This window comes from Cephus cinctus, unplaced genomic scaffold, assembly GCF_000341935.2.
Source record: "Cephus cinctus unplaced genomic scaffold, Ccin1 Ccin1_scaffold0204, whole genome shotgun sequence".
NCBI lineage: Eukaryota > Metazoa > Arthropoda > Insecta > Hymenoptera > Cephidae > Cephus > Cephus cinctus.
The window spans coordinates 766,385-781,816 of NW_014332923.1; the positions used below are offsets into that span (position 1 = coordinate 766,385).

The 15,432-nt window shown below is 35.2% G+C and overlaps 4 protein-coding genes across 12 annotated transcripts; 2 read left to right on the forward strand and 2 right to left on the reverse strand.

Annotated features, from left to right (window-relative positions):
- Positions 1-2,257: 2,257 nt before the first annotated feature.
- On the reverse strand, positions 2,258-6,045 carry LOC107264957. Of its 7 annotated transcripts, none has more exons than XR_001537080.2 (8): positions 5,835-6,044; positions 5,476-5,610; positions 4,900-5,376; positions 4,312-4,832; positions 3,992-4,227; positions 3,163-3,226; positions 2,835-3,077; positions 2,258-2,755 (listed from the first exon to the last, which is right to left on the reverse strand). XR_001537080.2 is itself a non-coding variant. In XM_015733804.2 (7 exons), exons 2-7 carry the CDS (start codon positions 5,577-5,579, stop codon positions 2,887-2,889), a joined length of 1,593 nt encoding a protein of 530 aa, XP_015589290.1. In that variant the 5' UTR covers positions 5,580-5,610; positions 5,780-6,045; the 3' UTR covers positions 2,258-2,886. The 7 variants fall into 7 exon arrangements, 4 of the variants coding, with proteins under 4 accessions (XP_015589290.1, XP_015589291.1, XP_015589289.1 ...); XR_001537079.2 differs by having other exon boundaries at positions 2,258-2,758; XR_001537078.2 differs by having other exon boundaries at positions 2,258-2,732; positions 2,786-3,077.
- Positions 6,046-6,865: 820 nt separating this feature from the next.
- Positions 6,866-10,662, forward strand: LOC107264948 (anaphase-promoting complex subunit 2). Its single transcript, XM_015733793.2, has 8 exons — positions 6,866-7,128; positions 7,240-7,681; positions 7,743-7,987; positions 8,063-8,243; positions 8,332-8,557; positions 8,632-8,816; positions 8,905-9,450; positions 9,545-10,662. The coding sequence occupies exons 1-8, from the start codon at positions 7,051-7,053 to the stop codon at positions 9,985-9,987; spliced, it is 2,346 nt and encodes a 781-aa protein (XP_015589279.1). The 5' UTR covers positions 6,866-7,050; the 3' UTR covers positions 9,988-10,662.
- LOC107264949 lies at positions 10,299-13,038 on the forward strand. 3 transcript variants are annotated; one of them, XR_003058929.1, is made up of 7 exons: positions 10,299-10,435; positions 10,533-10,659; positions 10,768-10,911; positions 11,003-11,127; positions 11,195-11,436; positions 11,556-11,785; positions 12,917-13,038. XR_003058929.1 is itself a non-coding variant. In XM_015733794.2 (6 exons), the coding sequence occupies exons 1-6, from the start codon at positions 10,379-10,381 to the stop codon at positions 11,671-11,673; spliced, it is 813 nt and encodes a 270-aa protein (XP_015589280.1). In that variant the 5' UTR covers positions 10,299-10,378; the 3' UTR covers positions 11,674-12,199. The 3 variants fall into 3 exon arrangements, 1 of the variants encoding a protein (XP_015589280.1); XR_001537075.2 differs by lacking the exon at positions 12,917-13,038 and adding an exon at positions 11,855-12,199; XM_015733794.2 differs by lacking the exon at positions 12,917-13,038 and having other exon boundaries at positions 11,556-12,199.
- On the reverse strand, positions 11,988-14,806 carry LOC107264950. Its single transcript, XM_015733796.2, has 5 exons — positions 13,982-14,806; positions 13,804-13,883; positions 13,634-13,724; positions 13,496-13,562; positions 11,988-13,414 (listed from the first exon to the last, which is right to left on the reverse strand). The coding sequence occupies exons 1-5, from the start codon at positions 14,129-14,131 to the stop codon at positions 12,186-12,188; spliced, it is 1,617 nt and encodes a 538-aa protein (XP_015589282.1). The 5' UTR covers positions 14,132-14,806; the 3' UTR covers positions 11,988-12,185.
- Positions 14,807-15,432: the final 626 nt, after the last annotated feature.

Consider the following 15,432-nt stretch of genomic DNA (forward strand, 5'->3'; position numbering starts at 1 on the left):
CGATATTACCGATTGGCGTGCGTGAGTAACGCGATGAAGCTTTAAGCACCGCGTAAAATAAAATTGCCATGTAAGATGTCACGCTAGGCGTTAATCTTTCACCGTAAGTCATCGTCGCGATCTTGTGGGCAGATGTGTTCCGTGGGAAATGTGTTTTTAAAAAGGGAGTGGACAATAAGACGTGAAGGGAGGAAGACGGAGGGGGAGAGTGATAAAGATTACAGAAGAAGAGATAAAAACTGACAGATACTTTACCCACGATGCGACGAATTCTTTCTTAAAAAAATAAAATTCCTAGGTGGTTTTATTATATGCATTGAAAGGTGCATCGATGCGTCTTGCGTATTCGCGCTTTGCAGTTCCAGGCGGTATACTATGAACTCATAGTGGGCTTTTATTGTCTCATAAATCACAAGTCTGAAACTGCAGGTAAAACGACGCATTATGCAATCGGATATCATATTTCATGTAATGATGCCTATATGGTATATAATTGCAGGCTCATTTTGCAATATCGCATAACGTGTGTTTACAATCGAGTTTGTACGTCAATAGTTATTAATAATGAAAACGGATCAAGCGATCATTTCTGTCTTATCCATGACTATATCAAATACTGAAGGCACTGCACGTACCAATTATGTTACTTGTTACGAATCTATGATATGTAGTTTGATATAAGTGAAACGTAGAGTAGCAATATACTTGGATTAATGTATTTTATTTGTGCATTGTTAAATAACATACGTGTTTTAATAATTAATTGTTAGATTTATGATCGCTGTATTTTCAGTTTTCTGTTTACATTGCCATGTGAGCAGAAAATACTTCAGGAAATGGAACAAACTCCATATGGAAATAATAAAAGAAACATTTTAATTAATTGAAACATTACTCTGCCAATGACATCGTTTATCGATGGCCGGATTCTTCTGTGGACAGCAATTCGTAGGTTAGTTCACAATACAATTGTATCCGTAAGGCGCATGCGCGAAGAGTCGATATAGGTTTAGAAACTCGAGCGCAAAATATAGCTTTTATAGAATGAAATTTGATAACGCGATTGCCTTCGATTCATCGACGTGCAAGTAAACATGACGCGATCCCATTCTGGCTCCAAGGTGCAGCGAGCGTTCGCATTTGAAAATGAAAAATGGAGCAGCATGAAAGTAACATCGTAATCTTGTTAATGTCTTAATGGAATATCGGATTGCAACTAAATCGCTGCGTCTCTGGCTGAGACAGGCCACTCAATTTTACCTTTGTTCGACGCTAGGCTGGTTCTTTGAACGTTTAGTGGATGAGCACAATGGAGAGAAACGAATGGTAATTATTTAAAGAAATATTGACATCTAAAGTGGTATACATATGTTCCTTGCAAAAATTATATTCTATGATTGTTAAAATAATTTATATAAAGAATGAAATATCCATTATCGACTGATTATAACAGTAATTATGGCTTCTCTTAGAGGGCGCCATGAGCTTTAGCACGTTAATAACTTTGTCGGTCGGTAATGTATTTATTTAAAAGCTGCTTTGAAAGATTAAAAAATCTGTTTCTTTGCAATGATGACCAATTAGTATTAGGAATTGTATTTTTTTAGTTCGCTAACAAAGATATCTAAGAAGAAATTATATAGTTTTTATCAATGAGAATTATTTAAAAAGAAGATAGTAATATAGCTTACCAAATCTTGATTTTCGTTATTTCTGAATCATATTTCGAATGAATCGAATTAATGCTGCGCTCGAGCATGCACATTTTTCTGATGTACTGGTCTCTTTTATATATTGACCACCGGGTGTTAATTCACTGAATTTGTCGACCAGTGAAGAATCATTGATTAATTGTTTTCTTGCCAATAACTTTAAAAGTTTTAGTGTTAACGCACACTTGTGCACCTAACTTACGTATGTACTGAATTCAAAGATTTTCATCGTTTTGAATTGCAGACTTAAGTAATTTTTCTGAAATATGGGCTCCCAATATATTAATAAGAATTGTAATTTCTATAAACTATGTTGTATACCGTCGGTACCGCGATTCACGTATAAATCTGTTAAATTGTAAGGTTCATCACACGTGTTCCTTCACAATCAGCTTTGTTTCTCTTCAACTCTGATCAGGCTCGTAAAAAAGGAACGTTTGACCAATCGCAGGATGTACATTTCTTGTGGACACTTTACGGAATCGGTTAAGCGTTTGTGTTTGAACGTGTTATTTGAATTTGTAAATAGCAGAATCTTACTGAAATGACTAATGAAAAGAACTTTATTGCATACGTATCCACAGAAGAGATAACAATAAATAAGATCCACCTTATATATAGGATTTTACGTTTGACAGCAACTAGGCACAGTGCTACACATTTTATTTCAAACACAGAATACACGGGGGCTGTTCCTATTTGCTAATGTTCTCTTAAAATATAAAATATGTTGAAATCGAAAAAACTTTATCTCACTAATATATATATTTGGTGCTTATATTTGCGATGTTCATAGTATAATTTTCTCGTCAATGAAGTTGCAAATTTGAATGTTGTAAACTACATTACATCTAAAGGCCTGATTTATTCTCAAAATGAGGATTAAAAAGAACGTCAAAAAATGCAAATAGTTTTAATCTGCGTCTTGGAGTTATATGTAGTATATTACAGACATACCAGTTGTCCAGGATGGTAGAAAATGGTATAGAAGAATGTAAATTTCGTACTGTAGTACTATATTTTTTTGTCGATAAATTAAAGAACTACTAGAAAAGAGATAGACTTTGTATTATCTTTTATAATACAAAGTAAAGGATGCAGTGAAGAGGATTTATATCTTACTTTTGAATATCTCAAGGTGTCATTCTCTTTTGTCAATCTGTTTCTTTTCTTTTTATTTATTTCGTACCAGAGGCACTATACCGATTGCATTCTTGTTTTCATCCTGGTTCAGGATCAATCCCATTTCCTGGAGTACTGCACTGTCCACAACGCCGATTTTCGTTAAATTCCGGATGACCTCTTGATTTTCCATATTGTTTTCACATGCGTTTCGTAATGCCATGATACTCCACTGGATTATTACTGGGGTTCTAATGTTAAGGAATTTCAACCTACTATCAAACAAAATAATTTATTGTAGAAAAAAATAAGAGTTTAGACAGGATACGTGGATTTCGTGCGTCGATGTTACAACAGTCTAGAAGAAGAGGAATGCCGTCTGATTCACGCAGCTGGAAAAAAGTTTAGGGATACACTTTAATTTCCTAGAATTCCAAATGTTATAGTACACGATATTAAAAATACGATTTTTCAAAGCGTTAATTATTTGAATCGTACGAATGAAATAATGTTTAAAATATTGAAAAATTGAATCTGTATATGAAAATCTGAATAAATAATTAAATTCTTTTGTGAATAACATGCATATGTACATAATGCATATCTTAATTTTCCACGTAATTGGATCTACAAGTCGCGTAGGCGAATATTTCGTGAAACTTTAAAAATCTGAACCCAAAATGCAGCTTTTACAGAATAAAATTTCATAACAGAATTGTCTGCGATTCATAAATGTATAAATAAACAAAACGTATTCATAATCCGATTTCAACTGTTAAAAAGCATTCGAATTTGACCAAGAACATAAATAAAGTAGCATCAAACAAATATCGATTATATATAATATTTTTTTTTATGAATCGTTACGTATTTTAATAAAATAGGCTGCTTAGGCTAAAGAAGAGATATTAATAATGATGATTCAAATAAGTGTATACATTCTATAAAAATTATGCATCATATGATTTCGATTTATATGAAAATGTAATATGCAGCACCCATCAATTGTAGAATGTAAACTTTAATGATAATTTAGGAACTCTTAATTGCTTTGTAATAAAGATTAAGTAGCTATACCTTTTACTTTGCTTCTACGAAGTATGGTATTAGGCTATTATTTTAGGTAACAACTTTACTAAAAAAATAATATTACTTACCAAATCTTGATTTTCTTTATGTTTATGGATCATATTTCCAATTACGCGGACTAATCCTGCCTTAAATCCAAATGCTGGATGTGCCTGCACATCTTTGTCTTGTGAACTTATACTTTCCTCTGATGTGTTAGTGTCTTTTATCCCTTGAGTACTAGGCGCAAGTTCACTAAGTTTTTGTACTGGTGTAAAATAATTATTTAACTCCTTTCCTAACATTTGCAGCGATTTTAAAAGAACTGTAATAAAAGCATTTTTTTCTTATAATTCAAACATGTTTAGATTTTACTGCATTGATTGATACATTGAGGCGTTCAACCTACATATGCAATTAATTAAAAGACTTTTATCATTTTGAAGTATACAGTGTCCAGACGAGCTTATTGATGTAAGGGCTCCTAAAATGTCAAGTAGTATTGTAACTTCAGTGGGTTCAATGCCATCTAAATATGTATCAACTGTTTTCAATATCAAATCACTCTTCCTTCGAAATTTTTTAGACAAAAATTCAATTGCATCTACTGGAAGATCATTGAGATCATCTTCTCTATTTTCACGGTAAACTGAGTTACGCAATTCACTGTACAATAATTCCAATAAACATAATTTATCTTCAATTTGCATATCCTCATAAGCCAAATGCAATCGTTTAGGCTCCTTCATTAAATGTATCAAGACATCAGCTGCTGCCTTACATCCAAGGCGGACAGGTCTTAGTAACAGCAGAATTAACTGTTTTTTTACACTATCTGTATAATAATTTCCAGATGAGTGTGTCAATGTATTCTGTATATAAGCACAAGCAGCTTTAACTATAGGCATGTGTTCATGCTGAGTAAGATTCCTGCACAAAGTTTTAATTTTTCAATATCATAATGAATATGTTTTAGAATATTATACTTAAGACATACATTATTGTATTTTTAAATGCATCCTCTTCCATACTCTTTGGAATATTTTCATATTCTGGATATATTTTGCTTTTACATGCAAAAGTTGACAAATTGCAAAGAAATTGAATGCATAGTCTTATTATTTCCAAATCTTCAGAACTATTTTCATGATCTGTGGTATAACTCGTAATATAATCTACAGCCCATGTTGCCACTCCAGTATAGGGAAAATGTGTGAAGAATGGGTAGGAAGTTTTCCTGTTTGTATCCCTATTACTGCTACTCAAAACATTAGAAATCTCTGAATAAAGAACATTGTTACACTTTAAGGAAGAATCCACTTCTTCTGTATTATACTCCTTATGTAAATATCCATCAACACAAGAATTCATGAGACACTTCAAAATGATAATTTTAATTTTAACAGGTACATCTCTACGATCATTTGTTAGTGCCTGAGCAATAATTGCCATGATTTGAGGACTAACCAGTTTTCTGAAAGTAAAATGCAATACCAATTATAATCCGTATTAGGTTGTCCAATGAAAATTCAATTCCAATGACTACAAAAGTAAAATGCTAATGTTCTCGTACCCTTGGTCATCCTTGGGAAAGAATTTTGGTTTAAGAATTTGCAACAATTCATCCCAATTTTTCTGCTCTATACAGCTAGCTAATCTATCTGCATTTGACATCATTTTTCCATGCTCATAAGTATTTCATATTAACCTATAAAATCACCAAATAACAATGTAAAAAATTTCAATGCATATAAAGTTTCATTTGCTAACTAAAATATAATTTTTAAGACAACTTCAGAAAACAAAAATGATTAGTAAATACTTATTCCGTAAACAAAATTTACAAGTGTAATTATTTTAACAATAGTACAGCTCACCAACTTCTAGAATAGTATAAAAACAAACAAAATAGAGCTATGAGCGCCCCTTTACCACGGGTGTATTCCGAAATCGTTCTCGGTTCGTTTCAGTAAGAGCACAGTCACACTCGTCCTTCCTTCCTTCCTTTCCTTATGGCTGCCTCCTCAATGAGGAGATGTGCCAGTAACTGGTCCGTAAAAGTCAGGTAGGAGTAGATAAAATTGTCCAGAAAGATGATAGGTTTCTATGTTACTTGGAATTTGTCCATTGTGTAGCCAGCGACACCCGTATATATTACGTAGCTTATGATGTGAGTGAAGCATAAAACAAGGTTTGTATGACGTATACATATATCAATTTATAAAGACCGTGGATATAGAAGCTGAAGATACCGAGACGTGACAAGGCTATGTTTAAAGGTGCAGTATACTATAGGGTGTTCCGAAACTACCTGACCCGATGAGTATAGCGGTGTTCGGGAGGCTTCACTGATCACGAAAATTACCTTCATTTTGTCCGGAAGGTCATAGTTTTTAAATGGGAGCGGGTCAAAATTGACCAGAGGGAGGTGTCAAGAGAAACGTAGACACCTGCGAACTCTGAGTTTTCTTCCCTCGCTTTTGTTTCTCGGTGGCTTCGGGCAGGATGATGTCAGCCGAAGACATGCCGACTGGAAACAAGAAACAAGCTACCGAGAAACAAAAGCGTGGGAAGAAAACTCAGAGTTCGCAGGTGTCTACGTTTCTCTTGACACCTCCCTCTGGTCAATTTTGACCCGCTCCCATTTAAAAACTATGACCTTCCGGACAAAATGAAGGTAATTTTCGTGATCAGTGAAGCCTCCCGAACACCGCTATACTCATCGGGTCAGGTAGTTTCGGAACACCCTATAGTATACTGCACCTTTAAACATAGCCTTGTCACGTCTCGGTATCTTCAGCTTCTATATCCACGGTCTTTATAAATTGATATATGTATACGTCATACAAACCTTGTTCGCATCAGGTAGTTTCGGAACACCCTGTATATATAATCTACATTGCTTCTATATCTATATATAGGTTAGTTATTGACAACAGTGACGCCATCGGCGAAATAGTGAATTTCTTATTTTCGACGCATTTCTGGTGTCGTATTTTCGTTGATTCCCCTATTAGAGATGGGAGTCCTCTACTCTAGTCTCCATGGACTCTATGCTAACAGTCTGAGCAGGCTAAACATGGAAATGTCGTGTGTCCAACAAATAGTTTCTGATTAATTATTGGGACTGTTTATTACGTTTGTTCAAATGATGGCTGTTGTTGACAATGATCAAAAATCAATTTTCTCGCAGATAGAATTTGCATTTCCCATTCTTAATCAGCAGGTTTGCATATTAGGTGTTGTTAACTTTTTCAAACTATTAGAAGCATAAGAGTAATAAACAGTCAATTTTGTGAATATTGATTTTACCTGTACACCATGCTTTTTGCTGTAGCTACAAACTAAATGCACTGATGACCAATTTGCTAAAATAGTCAATGACATAAAAGTCTTGAATATTGCGCCACGTGTGGACCGTCTCGTATTTCAAAGTATCGAACAGTTTATACGATCAAACGTTGCTCCAGTATTTTGGAAAGAGTTTACTAATGTCACTGAAGAGGAGTATGGATTTGAGCGCTTCAAAAATGCGGTTGATGGGCTTTATTCAAATCTTTCGGAGTTTCTACCATTGCTCAAGAGATTGCAAGTATTGCAAGCACAGTGTGAGATTGCCAAGTATTTAGGACATAGTCTATCTAATGTTCTTGGAAGGTTTAATCTAACAGTCAGATCAACTCTACTGAGCCAACTTCCATTTGGGCATGAAACAATCATCAAACAATTTTACAAGATTGCTTTCAATGTATTTTGCAATACTGATTCTTCAATACATGGTACATATCAAGACATTAGATGATTAATTAAACATTTATTTATAGTAATATTTTCTTACAGGTAATTTGTTAGGTGATGGTCCGCAGAGCCAATGTGGAGGCTGTAAATATGAGTTAGAAAATTGCCAATGTCAATTGATAGTATTCATGTTCCATGAAACAAATAGAAAACTTATTGAATTGGAATTGCTTGAGAGACTCGTAGGAAATGTGTTAACTTTATTGATACATATACGAATCGAAAGTCATGTCAGGAAATCTTGCGAAGGAACATTTGATGTCTCACAATTGGAACTACTAGAAAATGTTAGTGTTACCCAGTCAATTTCAAATTTCCTTAGTAAATTTTGATGTAATACTTTTTTATCATATTTATTACAGTGGCTTGAAACAGTTGTCATGAATTGGCTTACAAGAATTTATTCTGGTGGATCATCAAAATCAGTTGCTCTAAGTCAGCCGATTCGCGAAGCGATAAGCAAATTCAAGCAGAAGCTACTACATTTCTTATATGAGACTTACACAAAAATCCGAATTGAGCAATTATTTAATATAATAATAGGTAATTATCCAAATCAGTATGGATCTTCTCTTTGAACATAATGTCAAAATGAAAACGAATTATTCTAATTCATATATTGGTTTTCTAGAATATCCTGATTCTCAGCCAGCAATAGATGATCTTCGAATTTGCCTGGAGAGGACTGATTTACGAAAAGTTCTTGTAGAAACATTGCAGGAGGCATTAAAAACAAGACTGTTACATCCTGGTGTTAATACACCAGACATATTGACGGCCTATATTGCAGCTATAAAAGCTTTAAGACAATTGGATCCATCGGGTGTCCTTTTAGAAACTGTCACTGAGCCAGTCAAGTATGTATCTTCAAAGAGTGACAATTTCTTATTCATAAATTTCTCGTTAACATGAATGAACCTCCTATTGTAAGGGTATATCTGAGAAGTAGAGAAGATACTGTAAGATGTGTCATCAGTGGATTGCTGGACGATTCACCAAGTGACTTAGCAGACGAACTGATCAAAGGCGAATATTTACAGCTGGATGAAGGATCTGTGGAAGAGGAAGATGAAAATTGGGAAAAATGGCTACCAGATCCTGTAGATGCTGACCCTTGTATGTTGTCATATATTAATATTTATTGAGTCCAGTAATTTTTTAAAGATAGCATTGGTATACTATTAGATACATCTTTTTCTTACAGGTAAATCAACTCAGCGTCGAATGTCTGACATTATTTCAATGCTGGTAAATGTATATGGGAGCCAGGATTTATTTGTAAACGAATATAGGACTCTATTAGCGGATAGACTACTCTCCCAATTGAATTATCACACAGAGCGTGAAATTAGACATTTGGAACTATTAAAAAGACGTTTTGGAGAAAATCAATTGCATTATTGTGAAGTCATGCTGAAAGACGTATATGATTCTAAGAGAATCGACGGGAATATCCAATCGGACACAAGTTATACGCTCGAGGAACAATACTTCTTAACGAGTGCACTTATTCTCTCAGCCCAATTTTGGCCACCATTCAAAGAAGAATGGAAACTTCAGCTACCGAAAAATGTACAGGAACAACTGGCGAAGTATGTAAAAGCTTTCGAGGCTTTAAAAGGAAACAGAACCCTCTGCTGGAAGCCGCACTTGGGTAATGTTCATCTTGAGATTGAACTGAAAGAACGAAAATTTGACATAAACGTCACTCCTATTCATGCAACTATTATTTTACATTTTCAAGATAAAAGTAAGTAATTATGAAATTTAATCGTTTATTAATTAAAACTAAATACAAAGGGGTATAATCACTTTTCGTAATTTTTATTCCAATATTTGAATAGACGAGTGGGCAGTAGAGGAACTAGCTGAAGTGATGCACGCACCAGCCACTGTAATACGACGCAAAATTACATTTTGGGTGTCTCAAGGGTTACTCAAGGAAACAACGACTGATGTTTTCGTCCTGCAAGAAGAAAATGCCGTTAAAAACCGTTCAGTAACAGAATCAATAGTTGAAGAAGAGGAAGTTGAGAGCGCCATGGCTTCAGCTAGTGATCAGCGCGAAGAAGAACTTCAAGTCTTTTGGTCTTACATAGTCGGGATGTTAACTAATCTAGACTCAATGCCACTAGATAGGATACACCAAATGCTTAAAATGTTTGCTTCCCAAGGACCCGGTGCTGTGGAGTGCGGGCTACCGGAATTGCGTCACTTTTTAGACAGAAAAGTCAGGGAACACCAGTTACTCCTATCCGGTGGACTTTACAGACTTCCAAAGTCTTGAATAACTGAAGAAGACTGAGAAATTCTTATCATGGTCAACTATTTAAACTGATAATCATTTTCTTTCGAATAATTACGTCCTCAATGATTATGTCAAGGTCTTTCAAAATCATTTTCTTTTGCGATATTCTGATAACGTCACTCCCCCTCTTACGTTGTACTAGTATCGGTTTTATCATATTAACGAGGGCCGAACTTTTTATTTTATCAGATACAAGAGAGCCAGAGTTAGTCAGAGAATGCGTATATCTGTCGCTATTATTAAGTGTGCTATCGACGATATCAATAGATTACAAATTTAATAACGTGCGTAAGGTATCCACCAAGGCTGTAACCTATGCGTAAGAATATAAAGCGTATCCTTGACATTTTTTCGTCCTGGTGTAATTTAAATGGCTCTTTCAATATTTATTAGGCCGTTGAGTGTCATCCTTGGTATATCAGGTTTGGTAAGCAATTACATATCAGTGATAGAAAGACAAGGGTAATATTGATGAGAATGTGAATAAGAATGAGAGGAAGTGTCTGTTCGAATTGTTTTTCTAGATACAAGGACTGATATTGGGTGCTGTGGCAACATTGGCTTTGTTAACACATCTCTGTATTATTACTGTAGAATCGAATAATTCTGAAATACACTTTTTCCCTCTTATGGTGGGAATATACTTTCAAGGTATTTGGTCTCCGTTCTCCATTGCCTCTAACGTTATTGTTCTTTTTAGTGGTAATTTAATTAATTCCAACATCTTTGACAAGTTTTTATTCTATTGTATAATTTCAGGTGATGATTGTCATGTATATAATACGACTACAGTTCACGAAATACTTCCTAACATTATACGACCTGGGTGGCTATTCTACTGGTTTATATGTTACATCGTAATTTCGTTATTATGGGTTGTGTTTAGCATTGTTATTATGTGTGGTGAATATCAGTAATTCAATGACAATCCATTTGATGCCTGAAATATTCGTTACTAATTAGAACAACGAATTATAGTTATATGACATTTCAGGGCCTATTTATAAAAAGAAGAAGCTGCACTACTTTCTAGTGCCGTGGATTATCTTGACTTTGGGGATTTGCTCAGTGGACAGTGCTCTGACCTTATACTTCGGGTATGACTTTGCGGATTATCAAGTGAGTATTATAATTTTGTTGTTACAATGCATCTTTGAAATAATTTCTAATTTTTTATTTTGTTTAGAGCATATTACTTTCGGATGACGCCGTCAATCTCCCGACGTTATTACCAATAGTAATGGTCACCATGGCTATTTTGGCTTCGAAGGGACTCGTTCTCTGGCTGTTAAATTTACTTAGTGTAATTATTGCTTTCTGCATTACTTGGAATTACGTCGTACACAAAGAGGACAATAGACCTCTCTTCCTGGAGCAGGCTGGGTACCTAGATAGCAGTCCAATAGATGCGTTTTCGTCAGGCATTTTGTAAGAACATTTAATTAGCTCTCTAAGCGATGAGACTTACGAGATATTACTTTTTTATTTTCGTTGTATTGTATTGAAGTTTCATCTTATCGTCCTATTCTTATTTTTTAATCATTTAGTGAAGTAAGGAAGGACATTCATCTATCGGATGCAGCATACGCACGATTCTCTGATCTGGACGCTTGGCCGCGAATTGATTTTCGGAGTTTTGAGGTCGAGGATAAATATACAGCATAATCGCTATGCGTAACCATATCAACAACAACAAATTCCAGGAACGTTTACAGGACAACGACATATAAATATCACTTGTGCAACAACTTTCACTTGACACTTTCCCTGGCATAGAGTGAGTATTTCTCTGAAGAAAGACTCGTACAGAATCTAGAGGATTCTTTGATAATCTCTTCCTTATTAGGTTCCATATTTTTAATAGAAGACGTAGTAACAATAGCAATAATAGTAGCTTTATTATTATTAGGCTAATAAGAAGTTTGCAATACTAGTATTAACAAGAGTGAAGGAGAAACAAAATGAGAACGCAAAAAAAATTAAGAATTTTATACAAATTTATTGACGAGCATTGCGATGAACGATTAATATAGCATATCTGTATTATATAATACTATGAGTCAAGTTTACCATTTACAATTTTGAAGGAAACATAAATACTAGTGAATTATTTTCTGACGAAATTTATCATGCTTTGGAATGATTATTATAATGAACGCATTAATAAATGAACAGGATTACCATTTTTTAATTATGTAGATTTTTCGTGGTTGATCCTGAACTCTTTTTCGAGGCTTTCCTAGAAATCTTTGATCCCGAGGGAGGCCTTCTCCGTTCGGCAGCCACCGGTGTGCTTGGTAATTTAAAGAAAATGGCTTGTCATGGTGTGAAAGTGATTTGAATATACGTATAGGTCGTCCTGTATTTGTATGCAAAAATTTGTTTGGTACGTTTCCATATTGAGGTCGTCTTCCAGGGACATTTTGCAAACTTGAACACAGTACAGGTTTTTCCACGGCAGAATTAACTAGTCTAGAAAAACCAATAGTTTGTGGTCTACCGGAATTCCGATACCTATTTCCACTGGGTCGTACTCTGTTTCCCGTCCATGGAGAATAATTCACAGAATTCATTTGTTGCTGATTGTAATTTTTTTGGCCTTGATGTAATGGAAGATTTTGCAAACTAGAAGCTGGTCTAATCGGATTCCTATGATTTGTTATTACATCGAGTTCCTTATAGTTTTGATGATACGCTTCATTACCATCCTTAATATTAGGATCAGGGAATGGTTGGGAAGGTACAAATCCTTGCAGAGCCGTAGGAAAATTGTTCTGCTTCTGTGAGTCCTTTTCATACGGATCATTTCTAATGAAGTTGTTCGTTTTAGGTAAAAAGTCAGTTCTTGATCCCTCCAGATGCTCTTCCCGAATTTTATGTCTCACATAATTTCCTTTTACCCTTCCAGGATACTTGCTTTTACGATTGTGAGGAGTATCATCAAATTCCGGTGGATTGTAACTCAAGCTTGTATCAATGGGATCAACAAGATCAGCGGAATCAAAATATTCATCGTTCTCTAATTCACCTATTTCCTTATCCAAATTGTATAAATTTCCAAACCAAGGATCGTCACTCAAATCATCTATTGATTCTTTTTGCGGTGAATTTTCCTCCTCGTCAAGACTTGGTTCTTCATTATTTGGATACAACTTTGATGACTCCTGTATTAGCTTGATAAGGTCATGACTATCCTTGTCGAATTGAGGAACCCTATTAGAGGCGGCAGAATCTGATTCGTTGATTTTGGAACGAAAAGATGAAACGTCTTTATAAGAGCGTAAAGGAGTCACTGTAGTTATTTTAATTGAAGAGATATCCGGTCGAGGTGTAATTATAGAGGCTGCTTGTTCACTTCCGGATTCATCTGGTTCTTCATACATGTTCTCCATTGACGACCATTCTTCTGTTTTAATAGGATAAAAGAAAGAGATAGCTTCTTAAAGACGATAGCTTGTGTGATAAAAAGATTAAAAATTATAGTTACCGCATTCCACTGCACAGGGATACATCTTCTTTTTGACTCCCTGGTAATAAAACGGATGTAGATAATTCTGTAATTCAAGATGCAACAGATCACTCTTCTTTTTCAGGTCTACTTACTTTACTTTTTAATTTTACTTACGCCATAGCCGACACTAGCTGTCACCTCCTTTTTCATTGGGTACTGATATCTTTTATCAAAGGTAACGGCATTTCCAGCTGCCAACTGCAGACTAAATAAAAAAATTACTGTCAAACAGGCAAATTACAGTCAGAGATTTTAAGCAATAGAAGTCAAAATTATGTAATTACTCAAAAAGTTCTTTGGAACGAGTATCGCACAAGGATACAAGGAACAGGAGCATAGACAAAGATGGCTTCCACAGGGAATTCTAAAAGACCATATTATAGGATAACAAGTATATAAATATTTGTATATATTGAAGAGAGATATTTTGTATTTGCGTTAATTAAAATAATTGAAACATACTATGATTTCAAACGAGCGTCGTTCCAATTTCAACATCCTTGCCTGGTTTCTTCTTTGAACTGAAGCTTGTTTATCAATCTGTCTTGTTTGAGTCACACCAAATACGCAAATGAGTTTCAGATCGACGGCCCTGGCTATTTTGTGTGTCATCTTCGCGGTGTATTATACGCTCCAGTTCAGCTAGAACTTTGACGAAATGTAACAGTACGACAATCAGTCAGGTACAGACCTTCAAATAGAAAGGAGAAGGAGAAGTGGAGGTCGCGGGCCAAGAAGATTAATCAAATGAGGAAGTTTTCCATTGAAAGAACATGGAAATAGCGGCATCAAAGTATGCATGAATGGAGAAAGTATTGTGGTTAATGCACGAAAAAGCGCTATAATTTCCTTAATATCCAGCGATAATGAAGGAGCATAAAGCATGTCGAGAAGAGTTTCTCACATTTTATGGATTTCCCCTTCATTGGCTCGAAACTTACCACGCACTTCACGTAACTTTCCCAAGAACTTTCTTTTCATTTATTGAATGATTTAGTTCTTATAACAGATTGGTTTGTTAATATATTGTAATAAATAATTGATATTACTTTGACGTTATCATCTTTGAGATGTCCTTAATTGATTCATTCGATCACTTAAATCCGGATTCACTAGGCGAATCTTCTGGATTTATATGTTAATTGATTACACGATTTTGCGTTGATTTCGTATTTCCCTCGTTATACAGTAACGTCCAATTGAAGTGCAACACTTGAATTTTTTTACATTTTGGGAAAGTATGATAGATTTCGAAAAACCAAAGACATGTTTTTAGGAAATTTCCTTCATGTTCGACTGGTAAAAGTTTTATCCCGATCGGATACAAAATGGCCGAATGGCAGGGGTTGGAGTGAAAAAGTGCATTTTGGAACTTTTTGAAAAATTCAAGATCTAGTAGTTCCGGAAGGAAATTCGTATTTCTAATTAGGGCACGAGAGAGAGCATCCTTCGGCATTAAAAAAAAACACCCCCATTGAACCCCTGTAGGATCACTCTAGGGGGAGTTGCGCCCCCTTGAAGTGAAAACACTTAAATGGCCATAACTTCCGAACGTCGGCCAATCTAGTCCAGTTTCTGCATGATATCATCTTTAATGATACTACAGATTCTCACAAAATTATTGTTCTCGAAGATGATTCCGTGACCGAGATCTTGAGATTTCGCAAGCGCACCCGAAGCTTCCCCGCCCTTTTTGATTAGGAATGCGATGAAATAGAAGTTTCATATTTATTACTACTACCCTACCACGCGCGCCAAGCAATTGTCCCTCGAGCGCCTCGAGCGGAACTCGCAAAATTTAGGCGTTTTTTCAAACGGATAATTTAACCCCTTAGCAAACTCATATGTGGATGTGTAAAGGCGCGTTTTAATCGTTGAAATCTCAGCTACAACGTCGATAAATATGAAACTTC